The 21,498-nt window shown below is 34.8% G+C and overlaps 1 protein-coding gene across 1 annotated transcript in view; it reads right to left on the reverse strand.

Annotated features, from left to right (window-relative positions):
- Nucleotides 1-21,498, reverse strand: part of SKAP2 (src kinase associated phosphoprotein 2) — a 241,129-nt gene that overhangs the window by 97,386 nt on the left and 122,245 nt on the right. Inside the window, exons 3-4 of the mRNA XM_014067803.2 lie at nt 18,043-18,148; nt 14,058-14,083 (exon numbers count right to left, since the gene is read on the reverse strand). Of these exons, the coding sequence (XP_013923278.2) occupies nt 14,058-14,083; nt 18,043-18,148 (132 nt within the window). The remainder of the gene's footprint in view (nt 1-14,057; nt 14,084-18,042; nt 18,149-21,498) is intronic.

Below are 21,498 nucleotides of genomic sequence, written 5' to 3' on the forward strand. Positions count from 1 at the left end.
AATAAAAATGAACAGGCTGTAAACTAAGTACAAATCCTGCTTAATATACTGGCTTGTTAAGAGAATGGCAATAAACCAAGGGCTGCACTCCAGGTGTAACATTAACATATCATGAAAAATCTTGGATTATTTAGTCAATCCCTATGGCCGAAAAAATCATGCCAAAGAAAGCAAAAGCATTATCACACTTGCTGAATCTGACTTTCACAGCTGAATTAAACCACTTGATTGAATTCACAGAGATAAGGGTTTGATTTAAAATATTTAACCCACTGTAAACAATAAGATTACACAAGGAAATGTAATAACTACTGATTTCTGATAAATAATTAAATTCCGTGATACCTTGTCTCTTCAAAACATTTCCTTCCTTAAAAAGTGATACAAATAATAACATGTATCACAACCAAAGTCATGGTAAATAAAAAATGAATTGGGTAGTATGTTAAGAATATACCACACATTTTTTAAAAAGGGCTACAGATAGTTCTTGTGGTTTGACTACAATGGGAATCAGAATTTCTGTTGCTAAACAAGATAGTTAAGTGAGTTATGCCGTACAATCTTTTCTGTTATAGTTGTTAAGTGAATAACTGCAGTTGTTGAGTGAGTGATGCAGTCATTAGCAAATCTGATTTCCCCCACTGATTTTGTTGATTCATTGGAAGCTGGCTGAGAAGGTTGCAAATGATGATTATATGATCCCAGAGTGCTGTATTTGCCAAGCATTTGAGTTTTCATCACATGACCATGAGGATGGTGCAATAGTCATAAGTCTGAAGACTAACTGAATCAGACTGCAAAAACCAATGTTTTATGTTATGTCTTCAATGTTATGTCTTCACCCTAACCTTCCTAGGTCTTTTCCACCCTTTCCTTCAAGTTTTTCAGGAATATTGATGAAGACAATATTTTAAATGTTTACAACATCCTTGTATGTTTTAAAAAGTCTCATTAATCTAAAATCTTTCTACTGTTTCAAGTACTTCAAAGAAAGAACAGGAGTGCTGCTTATGCATGTTGATACTCCATAAATCAAAATCGTTACAAATAAAGAAAAGTGAGATTCATATAATACAGCTATGCTGTAACATGTGGACTGCATATCTGCAACCACAGACACTTCATCACAGGAGCCTCTCAGATTTGGAAATGCTGCATGCATTATAAGAAATAAAATGGTTTAAGCCCAAGCTCAAGCACTTACATAAATGCCCATTCTTGTACAGCCCTCCCTGCCCGATTCAGGTCATTAATAGATATTTGTGGGTCTTCTCGATGTTTGACAACAATAAATTCAACAGTTTCCTCTATGACGTCTACCCAGTGGAATAAATTATCAATATCTGGGAGAAAAATTCCATTCCTAACTATTTTTCCAGGGATTTTAATGTTTCCTTATCAATGTTATGCATTCATTTGTATCATTTAATTACTGTTTTAATTGATTTTTAACATAATCAACAGTTGTTATTAGAACAGACAATATATACATTCTTAAAACAAAATTTATTTACAGAAACACATACACAAATGAAAAGCATATCTGTAAAGGTTCACTAACACCTTTGCAAATGGCAATTTTCAAAAAGTAAACCTCTCATAATCTCAACACTTGCTCTAACTCATATTGCATTCTAGTGTTCTCTGATTTAACACTCTAGATTAGACTTCCACTTTCAGAATTAACCATTTGTGTTAAGAGTTTTAGAATAGAAATAGTGGCTTGTAAGAAGTCCTGTGCTTAGAGCTTTACTGCAGAACAATTTAAGGCCAGAATTTATGCATTTCCCTAACTGTAGCTCTTCTCCCATCCATTTTTCCCGGTATAAAAATCCAAATGGCTGTCTTTAAAATATAGTGGGGAGACTGGAGATAATGAAAGAATGGTAGAACTATGTCAAACAAGAGGTTGGCTAACAGGGAGGAGGAGGAGGAGGAGGAGGAGGAGGAGGAGGAGGAGGAGGAGGAGGAGGAGGAGGAGGAGGAGGAGGAGGAGGAGGAGGAGGAGGAGGAGGAGGAGGAGGAGATGAGGAGGAGGAGGAGGAGGAGGATGCTGTAATGCACCTGTTTGGGACACAACCAGCAATGGACAGCTTGGCAAATCAAGTTTAAACCGAATGTAGGGAATGCTACCATTCTTTAAAATAAAAAATAAAAACAGATCTGTCCTCCAGAAAAAAGTAAGACTTATGTATAACAAGGAGCCTCCATAATGCTTCAGGCATACAGAACAACTGCAATGTTCTGACTCATCTGCTTATGTGTGTTCTCTTTATCTAGAATTAGGGCATGTATGGAGAATAGATCACATTTTATGTCATATTTTCAGAAATATTAAAAATTCAAAAAATTCAAAAAGATTTCACAAACTTTTAAGTAGCACTCGAACACATTTCAGAAATATTCTACCAATACATCCCTATGGCAGAGATTGTTTGGAATATTTCCAGCTTCTTAATTCCATTCATATTCTAATATTTTTCTGTGATTTAGAACAGAACTATTAAAAATTGAAAAGAATTTCAAAAATTCTGCTCTACATAGCTTTAAGCAGCCTCTTCTTTCTGTTTCCTGTCAACATGTGTGTGTGTGTGTGTGTGTGTGTGTGATATTTGTGCTGATAAATAAATAAAGGGAGACTAGTATAGATCTCTTTCAAGCTATTTAGCTCTCATCAGCTAGCCATACTCTCATTGGGATTCGAACCTGTGCTTTATTACATCTTAGGCAGACGTCTTAGCCATTAAGCCACAGGCCCTCCTCCTTATCAGCTGAAGCCAGGGAGAAAGGTATATATTTAGTGTCACAACCCCTGGTATGCCCCAATTATGGGAGGAAGCTAACTGCTTCCATTATCTGTCAATCAGCTCGTCACAAGAGTCCATCATGACAGAAACCCAATATTTTTACTGTTGCCTTTGTTATATTTATGTTATATTTGTGCTGATAAATAATGGCTAATGGCTTAATGGCTAAGACGTCTGCCTAAGATGTAATAAAGCACAGGTTCGAATCCCAGTAAGAGTATGGCTAGCTGATGAGAGCTAAATAGCTTGAAATAGATCTATACTAGTCTCCCTTTATTTATTTATCAGCACAAATATAACACAAATATAACAAAAGCAACAGTAAAAATATTGGGTTTCTGTTGTGATGGACTCTTGTGACAAGCCGATTGACAGATAATGGAAGCAGTTAGCTTCCTCCCATAATTGGGGCATACCAGGGGTTGTGACACTAAATATATACCTTCCTCCCTGGCTTCAGCTGATAAGGAGGAGGGCCTGTGGCTTAATGGCTAAGACGTCTGCCTAAGATGTAATAAAGCACAGGTTCGAATCCCAGTAAGGGTATGGCTAGCTGATGAGAGCTAAATAGCTTCAAATAGATCTATACTAGTCTCCCTTTATTTATTTATCAGCACAAATATAACACAAATATAACAAAGGCAACAGTAAAAATATTGGGTTTCTGTCGTGATGGACTCTTGTGACGAGCCGATTGACAGATAATGGAAGCAGTTAGCTTCCTCCCATAATTGGGGCATACCAGGGGTTGTGACACTAAATGTATGTATGTATGTATGTATGTATGTATGTATGTATGTATGTATGTATAAATTACAGTGAGCGCCTGTAATTTGTAGCCAAGAGACTACACATTTCTTAACATCTATCTTTGTGACTCAAAAATTTGTGAGGTTGTATAGATGTAATATTCTTCACTAGGACACAGCATGGAAGTAGAATTAAAAGGAGAGATTGATAAGGACCCATAAAAGACCAGAAGTAGTCTGGTGACAACAATTATAGATGTTCACTAGTCCAAATTTAAAACTGGGGATTCCTAGCTTTTACCAAATCTGCATTTCAGTTGGGCTGTTCACTTGCCGAACTTGGCAAGTTAGTTGCAAACATTTTGTTACCATTCAAGGAAACATTGTCAGTGCACTCTGAATTGTGTTCATCTATCAGGGCACTGGTCTTTAAATACCTTTTTATTTGATGCAAATTAGTGTGGATACATCATACCTGGATCCTAAGAAAAGCCTAAAACTGTTTCCACAATTTCTTTGTGTTCAGTAGGTCTCAATTTCTAATATCCTGGTAAATTCAGAAAATAAAATTCCCCATTCAAAGACACCCATGAAAACATCCTTTCCAAAAGACTGTGGAGACAGTAGACCTCTCTTAACAGTGTGGAAGACAGTAAGGGAGTAATTGGAAGAAGATGGAATTGGAAACAATTATTGGTCTTCCATAAATTGATTTCTATAAAAGATCCAGGTCAATGTCATCAAATTCTTTGAAACATCTGTCTTGAGCAATATTTCTCCTAACTGTATTTCATACTTATTGTCTACTGGTTCTCTCTTGTTTTCTACATTTATTTAAAACATCCACTTCTTACTTTTCAAAGTCATGCCATTTTGCTATTGTTTAATTTTTTTTATTTCATTTATCTTTATAGTACGTCCAAAACCTTGTATCATTTAAAAACCGTTGTCTTTCTTAAAGCCAAGATGGTATAGGTTGTCTCATGCGTCACCTCTTTTGCCAGCAGCTACACTGTGGAACTCACTGCCTCCAGACAGTTAAACAATTCAGTGCTTGTCTTTCTTTGGAAAACATCACACAAGATTTCCCAGGCTTTGTCTGACTTTCTAAAATTTTAGCTTAACAATTCTTACTTATGCCTTATTTCCTCTTTGTTATTTAAAATATGCAATTTTTTATTGTCAGCTTGAGGGCACAGTTGTGTCACAGTTAATTGTATTTCTATCTTTTTAAAAGCATTTTAAAGAATGTATTCTTACCTTACTTATTTTTTAACTTAGATTTTAAACATTATCTGCTATTGCAGCTCTATATTATTTAGAAAGAGCTTTTTAGTAAATGATTTCTAATGTGATAAGCAGAACTTCCAATAGTGTGAACTACTATCTTTGTGATCAATTAGCACATTTTTCTATCATTTGCATCCTTTGCAACCTTTATGACATTTCATAAATTGTAAAAAATTTATAGAGGTATAGCCAGCAGACTTCCTGCTACTTATTCTTAATCCTTTTTGTCATCACTACAAAGGGACCTGACTCTTGATTTGGGCACCCTTGGCAACAAGTCATTCAAGAATATTTCTGCACTAGAGAATCACAAAATTTTATCCGTCTGGGACAACAACATTCCAAGAAACTGTGGTTGTTCTAGAGGCAATAATAAAAGCTGTGTGTGGGCCACCTGTTTAACTTTTGCCATGCCCCTAGACAGTGCTCATTTGGAAGCAATGCAGTAAATGTAAAAAGTGACTAGATCTGGCCACCTGGTGCTGCTTGGAATATTCAGCCAAAAAAATTAATTAAACAAATCTCAGGGCAGGCAGCAGGGATTGGTTCAGCTAAGGCATCAGAGACCTGGCATTTGCTCAAAAATATAAGTTTCCAATTCTGGCAAGGGTGTACAAAAAAAAAATCCCCTTTAGGCAGATTAAATACTTGCATCATTCTGCTTTTGTAAGCAGTTATAAATATGCTGTTTTATAATGTGGGATGCAAATAGTGCATGTGATTTCACTTGCAGCATTCAGCTTTTATTAAAACTGGGGAATCGGAGTTTGAAACCTGTAAAACCACACAGAAACATGTGACAATGTTCCAGATGTTTATATTTACAGTGGTCAAAGAACAGTTTTCCTTTCATATACAGCTCTCCAACAAAATCCTGAACTAACAGGAGCTGAATAGTGAAAAATAAAAGAAAACTTATTCTGTGTTTATATTTTTTTAAAAAATTCTTTCTCTTCTATTATTCTATCCAATTTTCTAAGGAATTTTCATCTTAGAAACTTGGATCAAGCCTTTATGCCTAAGCTTTACATTAAGTGAAAGGATGATACTAAGTACTAAATAATGCTGGGAATAATAGTAGCAGAGTCCAGGGGAATATGGACATCTGGAAAATGAAGGAATGTTGGACAAAATGTTACTTTGGATGTTATATATACAGTTTTAGTGTGGATTCATTTATTGAATTTAGATCAAGGTGAATAATAGGGATTACATATTACATTTTTGAAGAGAAAAAGGTCACATTGGTTGGCCAGTAATCCAAAGGAGGGCTATTTTACACATAAGCAGAACCAGATTTTTCTATGTTATTTGTTTTGGGGGAAGCAATTCTGAGTGACATGAGGTATTTCCTTTATAGCTGTATAAAATTAATTTAACAGCTTGTGGACATAAAGGTAGTCCTTGATTTACAATAATTCATTTAGTGACGATTCCAAATTGCAACAGCACTGAAAAAAGTGACTTATTACCATTTTTTATACTTATGATCATTGCAGCATTCCCATGGTCACATGATTTACATTTGGATAATTGACAACTGACTTACATTTATGATGGTTGCAGTGTCCCAGAATTGTGTGATTCCCTTTTGTGACCTTCTGACAAGCAAATTAATGGGGAAACTAGATTCACTTAACAACTGAGTTATTAATTTAAGAACTGCAGTGATTCACTTAACAAACAGGGCAAGAAAAATCATTAAATGGGGCAAAACTCACCTAACAAATTTGTCCCTTAGCAACATAAATTTTGGGCTCAATTGTGGTTGTAAATTAAAGACTACTCTGCACTGCTATGAAATATTGAGAACCCATGCAGCCAAACTGTAGTCCTTTTGGCTGTGTTTGACAGAGAACTCTACCTATGAGTGTCACAAAAAAATTAATTTATTTTATAAGACTATCAATTACATTTGTAATGGATTTAATTGTAATTATGCTATTTTAAATGCAGGTATTTATTTTTATCAGAAACTGATTTTTATCAGAATTCTGATTTTTATCAGAAACACTAATACTGGAATATTGCAGAATATATTCAAGATTTAACATTAGAAATAAGATTAAAGAGACTACCTGGTCTTTGTGGATTTATACTACAGTATGCTCTAGCCCAGACTTTTTTACAGTCCATGCATTGTAATCAGCCTTTTGGCTGTCTCTGTCCAGCCTGTGGCAGCATCGGGATAAGTGTCAGGATAGGGTGGTAGGAGGCAAGAGGCGGAAGGGAAGAGGCAAGGAGGCAGTGCAGGATGGGGCATCGGTCTTCCACAACAGTCCCTGTTTCTCATGTGGCTCTTTGAGAAAATTAATTGCCAATCCCTGCTCTAGCCACTTCAAACATGCAGTAAAAGCAAAATAACAACACTAATGCCAAATTTTGCACATTTAAAAAAAAAGATTGACTAGTCTGGCAGTTTTCAAAAAGCACTGTTTTAAAAGCTATGAATGCTTTCATGTATTTGGTCAGTGGCATCACTGCATCAAGCAACCTAAAATATAAATTTTATTCTAACTTTATATTTGGAATGGCAATAGAAATCAGTAAAGGAAAATGTTAATTACTATCTCTGTAAGAGAACTCTAAGGAATAATGATTATCAGGTAAAATCTATGCAAAAGAATTTGTACACATAACTGAAAGCGTTAAAGCCTAATCACGTATCTAAAACCAACGCATGTTCAAATGAAATGTCTACAGACTCATTAGACGGCAGCCATTCTATTATAATCATGCATAATACCAGTAGTGCCTTGAGCCTATGCCAATGACAACAGCATAAATTTTGCATCTCATTTCTGCAGCCATAAAATTAATGATCAGTTTAAAAATAATTCTTTATAAAAATTTGTTACACAAAGAAAAAGCACACGTGTGTTCCTACAATGTAGCCAAGAGGATAATTAAGAGGCTAATGTTCATTAAAATATCTTTCCCAGAACATTTTGATTTATCCCAGAATATTTTGTTATAAGTTTCATTAATTAAACACAGTTAATGGTTACTGGAAATAATTCTGCTCCAACATTTTTTTTCTACAATATGATATCTTGTGTTGTGATAGTAGTATTTTGAATCACTTGCACAGTGGCATGCCTTCCTTTATTAAACAGTACTTTTACATTTGTTCTGTAGCAAATTTGCTTATTTATCCAATAGATGATGATATTGCTCTAATACGGGAAGCTAAATATCTAATCATTGTGAATAGAAGTTACTCTTTAATTTGCATTTATCACAATAAAGACTTAAAATTGATTTTGCATCAAGGAATTTTTGCTTTTTTGCATGAAAAAAAAATCTTCCCATACTAAATAATTTTATTCAAAAATACTGCCAATATTTAACTTCTGCCCCCCCCCCAAAAAAACGCTGCAAATTTTTATCAATACTTACTTTACTTCAATTATTAAATTATGAAAAAACTGGTGGAATTTTTGATGAACAACTCTTTACACACACATATATATCCTTACATAAAACATACACACAATAATGCCAAATTTTGTATATGTTTCAATTATTGTCTCAGGAATTGACAGTCAGCATTTGTTGCAATTTCAGGAATTTAACTCTAGGTGGTCTGGAAGACAGCATATTAAAAAGATTGGCCTAGATGACAAGAAGATATGCTGAACTTTATTTGTAATCCAAAATCTGGACATCTTATATGAGTTCTAATAGTAATTTCTGTAATAAATTTAACAACGGTATTAGTCATGATTAGATCCCAATCTGAGTGACAAATTCCATTTCCTTTACTTACATTTTTCCTTTCCTCCTTCCCTCCCCACCGTCCCTTCCTCCATCCCTCATTCCCTGTCCACAAGAATTCCTGCTGGCTTCCCTATATATTTTGCTTCTGAGAAACTTGCTGGGAGAATGTCAATTGGGAAGCCAACATGAAGTTGTCAATTCAAGGCCAGCATACATGTAAGTGGCTGCTGCAAGACAGGGGAAGGATCAAGGTGTGGGCAGGTCATGAATGATACATCATAGAATGTGAAAGGTGCTGTGAGGGTTGGGAACAGTGTTTGAGTGTGTGTCAGATATTCCATACAGGCAGGCAGACTGTCCCAGTGAATGCTGTGAATTGAGTAGGGTACATAAGTGTACATGATAAATGGAATACAGGTCACATCATGTATACAGGGAGTGGTGCAGGTAAACAAGGATGCATGGGCGTTAATGGATAAGAGATGCTGTGTGGATCAAATCAGCCACCATGGGATAGTGTGGATCAAAAAGAATGCATGGGGTTATGAGGATTTGTGAGAAGTGCTGCGCCGGTTGTAGATTATGTGTGAACAGAGTGTGGGACAGGAAGGATGCCTGGCGTGCTTGGTAGTATGCAAGAGATGCCATGAAAATCATGGGCAGTGTGTAGTGGCACAAGATGGAGCAGAGAGGTGTGTGGGATTCCCGAGGCGCTACATGGGGAAAGCACACATGAGGAGAGCAGATTGGAGATGGTTATGGGGATGCCATGCAGGTCAGAAAAGACACATAGGGTGTGGCCTGGCTCACAAAGCATTTATAAAGGCATGCAATGGATTCCACACACTTCAGGAAAGGCATGTTATGGGTGACATGGGTCAGGGAGATGCGCAGGAGGTGAAGCATGGGTTGGAAAGGTATTCAACAGGAGCAGTATGGGCCACGAGGGAGCAACGTAAATTCCCTTTCCAGCAGGCAGGTAAATGATTAGTGCTGAATGGGGGAGGGAGCAATGGATTGCAAAACAGGCTGGAAACTGTCACAGAACATTATAAGTGAAGATCATGTGACCGTGGCAGCATCAAATAGCATTGAAGCAGTCACAATTACCCCAAATTTCGTTCACTTGGGAATCATGAGTCCTGGAATATTGAATATATTCTGTAAGTTAGTCTATTTGCAGTACCTTGGTTCAAAAATTGTCAGCCAATGTTGCATTATTTCACTCAGTTAAAAGGCATGACAAAGTGAGTATTACATAGATAGATAATCTGCCAACAGTTTAGAGCAATGTTTCTCACTCTCAGCAACTTTAGAATATATGGACTCCACTCATAAAGTCCACACATCTTAAAGTTGCTAAGATTGGAAAACACTGGTTTACACAGAAAATACAGGCAGAAATTCTGTGACTTGTAACTCAAGACATATGAAGGCACCAAGTTAAGAACTTTTGAAGTTAAGATTAAGAGTTCATATAACTTTACCCATCCAAATTTAAATATCAATGATTATATTAGGTTGTGGAGGCCTCAAGGGTGAACTCATCTGAAACATTCATGTATGTCCTTTGCTGATTTTTTAAGTATTAAAGCTAAATTTCATGTACTGGATATGTAGTTCAAGATAATATTATCCTCTGAAAATTTTAGCTTTTGTCACATAATCATATTCCTGTAGTCCACTATTTGCTCCAAAAATTTAGTAAATATATGTCATAAAAACATGTGCTTTTTAAAAAGCATTATCATTATTATACCTCCAACAAATATGGTTTTTGATGTTGTTTTTCTATAAATATAATTGAGTTCAATAAATTCTAATTATTTTTGTATATTAAAAATTTTGTTCAAGTCAATGAAGAGTTAAAGGTTCTTACATGACCTAAACAATGAGAAAATATAGCAAATAGGACTTAAGACATTTTTCCATTGTTTAGGTCATGTAAGAACTTTTAACTTTTCATTCCACTCATTTATTAGTATAAGTGATTTATTGATAACAATATATACAAAAAACTAATAGGGGGCCTTAGTTTCAGAAGATTTAACAATTGCATTTCTATATAACAAAAAGCTTTAGATTTGCTGCTTTCAGAAGACTGAAGCCCTCTAACAGAATTTTCAAAACAAAGCAAAAAATTGAAAATAAAATACAGTACACATGAGACTTTTTTTAAACCTACAATGTAAGTGAACATATGTCTAATGAGTAAGACAATCTTCAGAGTAAACTAGAGGACAAGCAAAAAGCAAGTTAACAGCCTCCAAATGGTTATAGAGCAGAAATTTATGAAATTTATTGGATTAGTAACAGGCAGTGGGGTTTAGATTTCATCCTCCTAGAATACACAAACACACACACACACACACAGACAGACAGACAGACAAACTATATGCATATTTGTAAATGTGTGTGTCTCTGTGTCTCTGTGTCTCCGTGTGTAGCGGGAAAGGGTGAAAGATGGGAGAGAGAAAGGAAGACAGAAAGTCAAGAAGCTTTAGGATACATAACTAAGGTAAAAAAGACAGACCAACATCACTTGGGTTTTGTTGATTTATCCAGCCCAATCCTAAGTTATGAATGTTGTGGAATTTTTAATGTTGTTTTTTATTTTTTTGAATGTCCCCCGTCCCTTTTTTACCTGTAAGTCGCCCTGAATCTCTTGAGAGTGGGCGGCATACAAACCAATTAAATTAAATAAATAAATTAAATAAATATAAAACAAAGAAATTTTGTCAGCATGTTCCAGACACCTTCACAAAATTGTCCCCGTGGAGAATGAAGCCAATCACAAGACATCATCTAATAGAATATAAATAAAGTACCACTAGATGCCACCCACCATTTTATATACAAGGAATCGTTCTGGGAATTATTCATGAAATACAAATTCTACACGCCTGAATCTGCAGTATACAAGCTTTCAATTCTCTTTTTATTAAAAGTGGGGGGGGACCTTAAAATTAGGTGGTGAAATAAACTTGGTGGGCATCAAATAACATGTTAAGTAGACGATTGTCCTTGAAAGCTATACTGGGGACCCAGAATCTAAAAAATCCAAGGACAAAAGAACAACGCACAGAACACATAAATGGCAAAGCACTTGACTCGCATAGTAAGGGCAAGAGTAATGGGTCCAGGAAACAGGATGACAATACAACCATGAGCTGCAATAAATTTACACACTCTCAGTACATAAGGTGATATATTCCATTTAGTAGGTCAGGAACATCTCCAACTTTCATAGGTTTAACAGCTTTCCCACCGGAAGCAATAAGGATATGCATCTATAAGATTTTATGAATGAGCCTACCTTAAAAAACCATCTGCTGGTGGTTTTTAGATCTAGGTTGTTAGATCCATGCTTGAGGAATGCTTTTATGCAGATGCACTTTATGAATTACAATATATCAGAAAGCCAACCTGGTGTTTAAGTATGCATTACCAGACAGTCTTTGTAATACTACACTTTTTCCAATTTAATCCCCATCCCCATGATTACATCATTGCAGCAAAAAGAACAGCACAGGTTCTTAAAAAGAAGAAAATAAAGAAAAACTGATATCTTTATTTTGCTAAAAGATAAGAAAAAAAAACCCAACAAAAAAATTGAAAAAAATGAGGAATGGTGTTCAAATTATATCAACTTTAAAAATGCTTTGAATTTTAAAATTCAAAAAACAAATCTGTACTGCATTAAACAGAAGCATTCCAAGCTGAAAGCATCTCCATTTTGAACTTAAAACATCTATTTTAAAATCAGGGTAGGACTATATAAGCTTGAAACATTTTCCTCTGTTCAGAAACATAAATCAGGATACTTCTCTATAAAATTGGTATGACAGGTTTTGAGTTCAAACCATTTTGCACACCCCTAAGTCTAGCTCTATTACCTTTCCTGACACTATGCCTCATGGTCCTTAGCAGTCAAAAAATTGTTTTTAAAAATGTTGCTACCAGCATGTCACTAGCCTATCTGCATAGGCAATCTGATCCTTGTATATGAAAATTATTCTCGGTTTAGGATCAATTTGTAGAATGGCTTTAGGCAAATATTAATTAATATTTACTTTTTAATCACTGCTTTGAAAAATGTAAAATCCAAATTGGATTACATTAGAAAATCAGAAAGCTTTTCTCCTTTTGCATCTAAATTCAGTGATCAAACCAATTCTAGGAACACTCTTTACCTGGAGATAATACTGAAAATTTAGTTCATTGAAAATGAACACACAAATTCCCAAAACAATGGAGCAAAGTTGTTGTTTTAGAGATTGGCAGCTGAACTTTGTAGGCCATCCTGAATATATCCTGTCTGAAAGCAGGCCTATAAACTCTGACATAAAATGAAATAAGTAAATGTTACTCTTTCTGGCTGTTGCCCTACTAGTGGGAGGGGGGGGAGAATCCACTGTAGTTCCACAGATGCTTTCTTGACCTCATGCTGTGACCCTTATACCAGCATTCACAGGCTGCAGGTCATGACCTCATGAATTAGCATCATGAAAATAAGGGCCATCTCAGGTTCAGCTTCAAAACAGACCACTGTACCAGGCTATTTTTAATGAGATTATAAGGTCTGTTTCGAGAAATCCATTAGAAGATGCAAACCACATTTCAGATTCCCATTCTTGTCCTGAATCTCTAAACTGCTAAAATAAAACTATGATTTCTGCAAATGTGAAAGCAAGTTGTTGTTGCCAAGCTTCTTTTTGGAGAAAATATTCACGTTATTTGCTACAATTTGCTTCTACTATTTGACCAAAGAGTTCATTTATATTTTTGACATATCTTATGCTGATGCTTTCATTTTGTCTGTTTTTTTAAACTTGCAGTCATAGGACAAAAAAAAAAAAAAAGAAACATGTTAAGGAACAGATAAAAAAAGGAAACTAAAATTCACATCTAGAAGCAGAATATTTCTTTTGCTTGGTCAAAATCAGATTTGTAAAATGTCTTGGAAAATTCACCAATAGAAGTACAATATCCCTGCTTCTATTATCTCTGTAAATGGGCAATATCATGACATAAGGATTCTACTGTATTTGTCCAGCAAAGGAATGATCAATTGTTATAAGAGACTTCTTTGATTTTTTTTTCCAAAATAGGAATAAGTAGAGCATCATAACAAGCAAAGTCGAGAATAAACACTTTCATTAAATTTAGAATTCATATTAGAAAGCATTTTAATGTTGATGCCAATGCAATGATATTTCATTTGAAATAGTTTTGTTCCCTCTCAATTTTTAGTTCTTGGTTAGTGTGCCCTTTTGTTTTATAAAAGCAGAAAAATGTATATTTTTTTAAAAGGAAATGGAGAACCTTCCATGCTTTTTCCAGTAGGGGGAGCCAGCATACTCAACCATATCATATGTGCATAGTCTGAATTTTCAAAAGGTGATTGAATGTACTTAAGATCAGTTTGGAAGCTCAGTAGTAATAAAAAATATTTAAGGCACATGCAAATGAAAAAATATACTCTTACCTATTTCGGGAAATTCTTGTGGGTAGCTGCAGGAAAGGAAAAAGAGAGAGTGGGAAAAAGGATACAGTAAATGTGTGCAAATCTAAACAACGGTGCATGTTTTTCCAGGTTAATAAAATGATAGCCCACAACTAATTATTGAAAGGCACTTTGAGCATCACTACCTCAAAAATATGATCTAAGGTTCCATGATATTAATATCATATTAGTAATGAAGAACTAATGATTGTATTATATTGCACCTAAGCTGGAATTGAAAACATTAATATGTTAATATGGAAAACAGAAAAAAAATCATCACTAATCTGAAAAATTCACAATATGGTTAAAAAAGATAAAGATAATGCTTATATAAGTTGAACAACAGGAAAGCAATTACAATAAGTTAAATCTGATAAACAATATCTTTCTGGACAACATAAGGATACACCTGTAAGAATATTGCTGAATACAATGTTAAGACAGAAAAAGAAACACACAACATCTAGAATCATTCTGAGGATAAGGATGATTTTGAATCTGAATTAATAGGGGGATATTATTTCATGGTATTCAATGGTTCTTGCCCTGCTATTATTTAATAACAGCAAATACCCTATTTTTCTGAAAATAAGACCTCCCTGGATAATAAGACCAACTGAGCTTTTGAGTACACGCACTAAAATAAGCCCTCCCCAAAAAATAAGCCCTTCCCAAAAATACTGCAACACAACAGCAGCCATGAGGTGACCACGCTTGCCACCTCCTGGACCTCAAAAATAATAAGACCTCCCCAAAAATAAGGCCAAGCACTTATTTCAAGGATCAAAAGAAAATAAGACTCTCTCTTATTTTCGGGAAAACACGGTATTAACTTTTTCTACTTTTTAAATGTATTACACATGCCTAGAGATGCTCATTCCACTTGTTATAAATTAAATAAATAAACAACAACGGACAACAAATTGTATCCATAAGCATCACCAGGACAGAAGAGCAAAACCGAAGGGATACATGCTGCACTTTTATTGTGCTAAGCATCCCTAGGCTAGAACCTGATGCTATCATTACTATAAGCCAGCCACACCACACAAATATTCTAGTACCATTTGGTACATTTTGTTATATTCCTCAAGTCTGGCTCTGGTATTAAAACTTCGGACAGAATAAACAATTTATCAGTGTTAAACGATATATTGATAGTTGCAAATTATCCAAGGTAAGCATTATTCTTGATAGGAAAGAAAGTTTTGCTGGCAAAAAACCAAGCTATCAGTGACAAATCATATCCATCATGACAACAACCTCTTATATTGCTTTATCTATTTAGTCACTTTTCCAGACAACCACAACAACACAACAGTCAGATATAATACTGTAAGCAAGTATGACATGGATCAACCATGTGTCTGACAAGAATAGCGAGACATAGATAAAGGTTTTCAGCACACATCAAGTTTCTTTCAAAAGCATATCTACTTTCACAAAGTCCAAAGAAATATTACTTTGCTCTTTTGCAATGCCTCATTTTGAAAGAAATAATGGTTCATGCTAGGATTTATATAGCTAGGTAAATAGTAACCCTAGAATGGATGTAGCAAGAATTCTAATTTTGCTAATTTCTGATAAGGAAGGCACCATTTCCAGATGTATCAAATGCTTCTGTAAATATTGGTCACAAGAAGAACAAGACTAGATACCAAATATTATGAAATTACAACAATCCCAACAATTATAGATGAACAATAAACTAATTACCTAGACTGTTTTGAGCATCAATTCATAAAGTAGACAACTGCCAGTCAGAGATTCCTTTGAAATTTAATTGAGATTCCTAACCTAAATAGGGTGTTGGGCTTGATGGCCTAAAGGATTCTGTCCAACTCTATGATTCTATTCAATCCTGTACTGGATTGTCAGGGTTCTTGACATATTCACTTGACTGAATTACAGAACATTATTCGTAAGCTACACTTTTAGAAACCTGTCTTGCTAACAATGTCTGAAGTTATTTTTCTGACATCTAATAAAAGCCATCATTACATCACTTCATTCCAAAACCCATGAAGTATACACAACCTGCCAGAACTGCAGCCAACTCCAAGCAAAACAGAAAAGAAAAAAAGCCAAAGGGGAAGAAAGTTAATGATCCTTTTAATCTGTTAAGAGCCATGGTGATGCAGTGGTTAGAAAGCAGTATTGCAGGCTAACTTACTGCTCACTGCCAGGAGTTTGATTCTGACAGCTCAAGGTTGCTTCATCCTTCCATCCTTCCAAACTCAGAAAAATAAGCACCCAGATTGTTGCAGGTAATATGCTAATTCTGTAAACTACTTAGAGAGTACCGCTAAGGCACTATGAAGCAGTATATAAGTTTAAATGCTATTGCGATAATATTCAAGTATTTCTCATTCCTGCTAGCTTAATCATTTGTTCCATAAATCATGGATCAAGTTCCTACAGATTTAGGAGCATGGTTTTAACTTTTGAATTTTATCCCCCAATTTTTTTCCTTTTTATTACCTATCTTTCTTTTACAAGCATCTTAATAATATTCCCTATGTGGATGACCAGTTTTTCTTCAAGTTGTGATAGACAATGATCCTTATGCATATTGATAGCTGCTTTATACTTGCCCAATCTTAGATGGCAGTCATTGATTAAGACCTCTAACATATGTTTGCTGAATGCTTTTGCCATACATCTGCCCATCTCCATTAACCAGTGGTCGGTATCATAGGCTGCATGAAAAAAACCCTTCCCAAGTGCATCAGTGTAGAAAGATGCCTCACGTTATGAAAGATTCTTAAGTGTTTGAAGCACTAGCCATCCCTATTTCTCACAAATGAAAGCAAATGTTTTTTCCAAGTTTACATGGAAAAGTAAAAAGTGGCTAATCTGAAATGAATAGGCCTCAAATAACCATGGCAATCTGGACAAGGATGACCCCTGCAAAGTGATATAGTTACAAAGTGTCATATCATGGGGCTGCATCACTTATTGGGAGCAATCCAGACAGTCATGGATACCATAACGTCAAGATGTGCAGATTGTTAAATGGGAAGCAGTGAAAATCTCAAGTAAGGAATGCAGGGGTGTTGATCAGGGATGAGGGAGGTCTGAGAAGGCTAAGTACAGACTACATCCATGTTGGCAGATGGAGCTGCTGCTGCTGCAGAGTGGCATATATGCAGAAAGGCCAGGGAAAAGGAGGGCATACTGCATACGAGTAAGGAGTAGTGGTGGAAGGTATTGTGGGTGTAAGTAAAAAAAGGGGGAGGCAGGCAAAAGAGGAAGGAAGGCACAGTGCATTCAGGCAAAGGAGGGAAGGACGATACTGAACGAAACGGAGGAAGATGAGGCGATGTATACAAAGTGGCAAAGGAGGTTGTAGTGCATGGGGAGAGCACAGTGCATAAAAGCAAAGGACAAAAGTGAAGAATTGGGGGGGGGGGGAGACTTACCCAAGAGACTTATGATCTTCCCTGCCAGCTTCCTTATTAACCTTGTTTGTGCGAAGTTGGCAGGGAAGACCACAAATGGCAAATTGTGACAGGACTACAGGACACACCAACTGGCCATAAGTACAAAATGGTTGCCAAACCCTTGAATTTAGTTCATGTGACCACTGAAATGACCAGAACTTCAAAGACTGGTTGTTAGTCCCTTCATTCAGTGCCATCATAGCTTTGAATGGTTGTTAAACAATGGACATTAAGGGTGGACTACCTGTAGCTATATTTCTACTGTTACCTATTAGAGAAGAGCAATCTGATGACAGGAGCTTGAGTTTCCCTTCTCCTTTGTTTGGAACATGAAATGAGAATATCATGGTATATAAACCAAACAAACAAACAAACAAACAAACAAGGATTTAATTTATGCTAGACTATTTATTAACATTCATTTTTTTAAAAAAAACTAATAAGGATAGCCTATTGGACAGATTGGTTGCAAACTTATATACTTTTACACAAATGTATTTTATACAAGCATAATTACTTACTTGGACTTGATGTCTTTCATCTTCTTAACCAGGACATCCTTTTTTTCCTTTGCTCTTTTGGATAAATTTTCACCTTTTAGGATATTTGATATGAATGTGTCAACATCTAAATCATGAAAGAATAAAGGCAGAGAGATGAGTCAAAAAAGAAATACTAATTTTCAGATGATAAATACCTCTATTATAGTTTTATTCATAAAGCAATAACAGCCAAACTATTTAATGGAGTTACTTTATCAGTTCCAGGCATAAAATAATTGAAAGATATTTCAAACTGTAAATTGAACAGATTTGTTCACTGCTCTACTTATGCTTAGCACAGCAAATGCTGTTTTGACATTTGCTATCATTAAGTGAACAAAAGCCGAACAAATTTTTATAAACTGTCAAACATGTAAAATATATGTATCCCACCTATTACTCAAAGAATACAATCCAGAAGATAATAAACTGTTTCAACTAATATATGATTGTCACAAAATCAAACTTTATTTGGCACTTTTATTAACAAAATAGCATTTTCAAAACAGACTGCCAGCTTATGATTTCTTTGTCCATGCTAAAGCTGATCTACCTTTAAAGCCTTTGTATAAAAGTTGGACCCTGAGAAATGGCAGTAAATCTCAAAGAATCACTTTGTACACAGAAGAACTGCTAATATGCATGCTAAAACAACATAATAACTTTTTTATGACAAAACACAGAAAACAGTAAGTTTCAATATAAAACTATACTAAATATGGTAATAAAGTCATATAGACAAGCAGAGCACCATTTCCATTTTTATAATTTTTTTCTTATGAAATTCTGATGTAGAACTTTACCTTGATACCTATTAATTTAATCTGGATTTAATCAAATGGTCAATGGATAGAAATAGAAGGATGTATTATTAAAGAGAATTCTCTGGTTAACTACAGTTAAATACACAATTGGCAGTTCACACATCAAACTGGGCCCATGATTTATCAATATTTATAGGGTGCCGGTGCAACATTTTAAACAAACAAACAAAAAAATCATACTATGAGTTTGATGCATAAACCCAGTCATGCATCAGATGTTCATGTGTGTGTTTTACTATGCAAAATAAAGTTCTGTTTAGTAGCAGATGCCCATAATAAGTCAGTAAATTATTTTATGTCTATTATGAACACCTGTTTTTGAAGGACAAATGATGAAAGGTTTGTCAAATTTGTTCTCTAAAAGCACAGGCCCGATCATGTTACAAATAGTTTGCTGGATTATCCTTTTGGTCTCACCCAGGATTGCTTTTCTTATATAACAAGTTCAATTGACATCAGAACTAGCTATGCAATCTAGTTGTTCAGTTGACTGAAGAATAGATTTTCTCCCCATAATGAGGCAATTATTCACTTAATGGCAGGCTGAAATTAGACAGGCTAGTTGTTATACATAGCCACATTCACTGCATGGTTAGGCTAATGCCTAATCTGAGTTAGCACAGAACAGTTGTATTTCAAACATTTTCATGAATAGTGATTGTCACAGCCCAATGGAATATGAATAGAAACAGCTCATATTAGGTTATATAGAAAATGTGCAATGCATAATCATAAAATATTGGTCTATAAATAAATTAAAATATTGGTAAATGGGAGCACTGATACCTAAGCAACAAAAAGGAGTAATTTCCAAACTTGGATAAAATATTCTAAAATAATTACTTCTTTATGAAAGGTTCTTCTGAAAGCAGAGAACCAAATAACTAACTAGAAATAAACTTTGCATAATTTAAATAATTGTGTTATTTGGCTGATAAATTTGGTATAACCTAAGTCTGTTATTAGAGATAACAGACTTGGAGTCAACACTGTCATTCTTTAATTTCATCGGCAGAAATTGATTCTTAATGTTCCTGGTCTATCTTATGTTACTCATGAAGGAAGAGAGGAAGGAAGGAATTGTATTGGAAAAAAACTGAGTACTGGTACCTTTTTCTTAGATGTTGAATCATGTTATATTTTAAGCAAAAAAATATCATTTTCATTCAAAATTGTCTCTGAATAATTGAATAAACCAACAGAATAACAAGACAGCTAGCTCAATATTAATTTTAAAATAAATCCATTGGGCAGCAAATGTACAAAATAGCATATCCCATTTTTTATTGCTGATATGGGCACTATAACCTCATATAAAAGACAAAGACTCTTTTTGTAATACTACAGATTATTTCAAAAATGTCAGTTTTTGAAACCCTTTTTCTTCTTTAACTTCAATATATCTCTTCTTATTTCAATATTTTTAAGACATAATAATTGCAAAGGTAATCAGCTTAAATTATATTTACATAATGATTATGTCTTTATCAGTTATCCAAAATTTTTCTGTAATGAACATTCATTTCAGTAATATTCAAACTGAAAATGGAATTAAAAAGTGTGCATTTTATGTCTAGATCTAAATGTAAAAATATGAAATTCTACCCTGGATAGATTGAATTAATGGACCACAGTCAAGAGAAATAAAGGAGAGTGACTGCTACTCTTTTCATCATGGCAGCTAAAACGTTTTATGTGCTCAAATAGATAATCCATATTCATGACTTACAATCATGCAAGTTAAATTAAATAGTAACTCTAAATTAAGAATTGCATGGAAGAGAGTAGAACCTGAGAATGCTTATTGCAAACTTCTATTATTGCATTTTAGAGAATTTTTGGGAACATCACATGTGCATGAACAACAGGGTACATAATTTATCTAGCCTTACACATATGCACAAATCTCTACAAACCTACGTCCATACAAATAATTCAAAAAACCTTCAGACCTCATAAAGTACCGAATTTCTCTGCTACTCATTAAAGCATGCAAGTCATTTATCAGGAAAGCTTCTGCCTGACGATGCAAAAAGATGCCACTGCTTTTTAGAGTTGCAATAAATATATGCTACTCTGATTATTCACTTAATTAAAACAGTAGTAACTTTTTCACATACATGGCAGAATTGTGTTTGCACAAGATGCAAAATCCCAAAAAATTAAAATCCATTTATACCAACTATGACATTATCAAATACTGCCATCATGAATGCAGACTAGTGGTAGTGCCAGGACTCATTAAAAGCATTTGGAGTTTTCCAAAATAAACAATAGCAATAAATAATAATGTTGCCTGAAATATTCTCTTGGAAGTTTTAACAATAAATTTGAGTAAAAACAGTAATTTTTCATTGCATTAGATAATCTGGACAAGGAGGTGTAAATAGTACAGGTGAATTGAGAATGGCTTGCTTCCAAAAACTGTGGGTGCTCGCTGGAGATTTTTAAGATGAGATTTATCCAGAATAGTATAGGGTCTCCTAATACTTGAACAAGAGGTTGGACTAGAAACCTTCATGATACCTTCCAATTCTGTTATTCTGTATAACTTTTAGCATAAAGTGGTGAGTAAGCCAAACCACTATTAGAATTATGAGCAAACCAGGTC

The sequence above is a fragment of the Thamnophis sirtalis genome, unplaced genomic scaffold (genome assembly GCF_051295495.1).
Source record: "Thamnophis sirtalis isolate CommonGarterSnake01/CBP01778 unplaced genomic scaffold, rThaSir2_p1.2 scaffold_4, whole genome shotgun sequence".
NCBI lineage: Eukaryota > Metazoa > Chordata > Lepidosauria > Squamata > Natricidae > Thamnophis > Thamnophis sirtalis.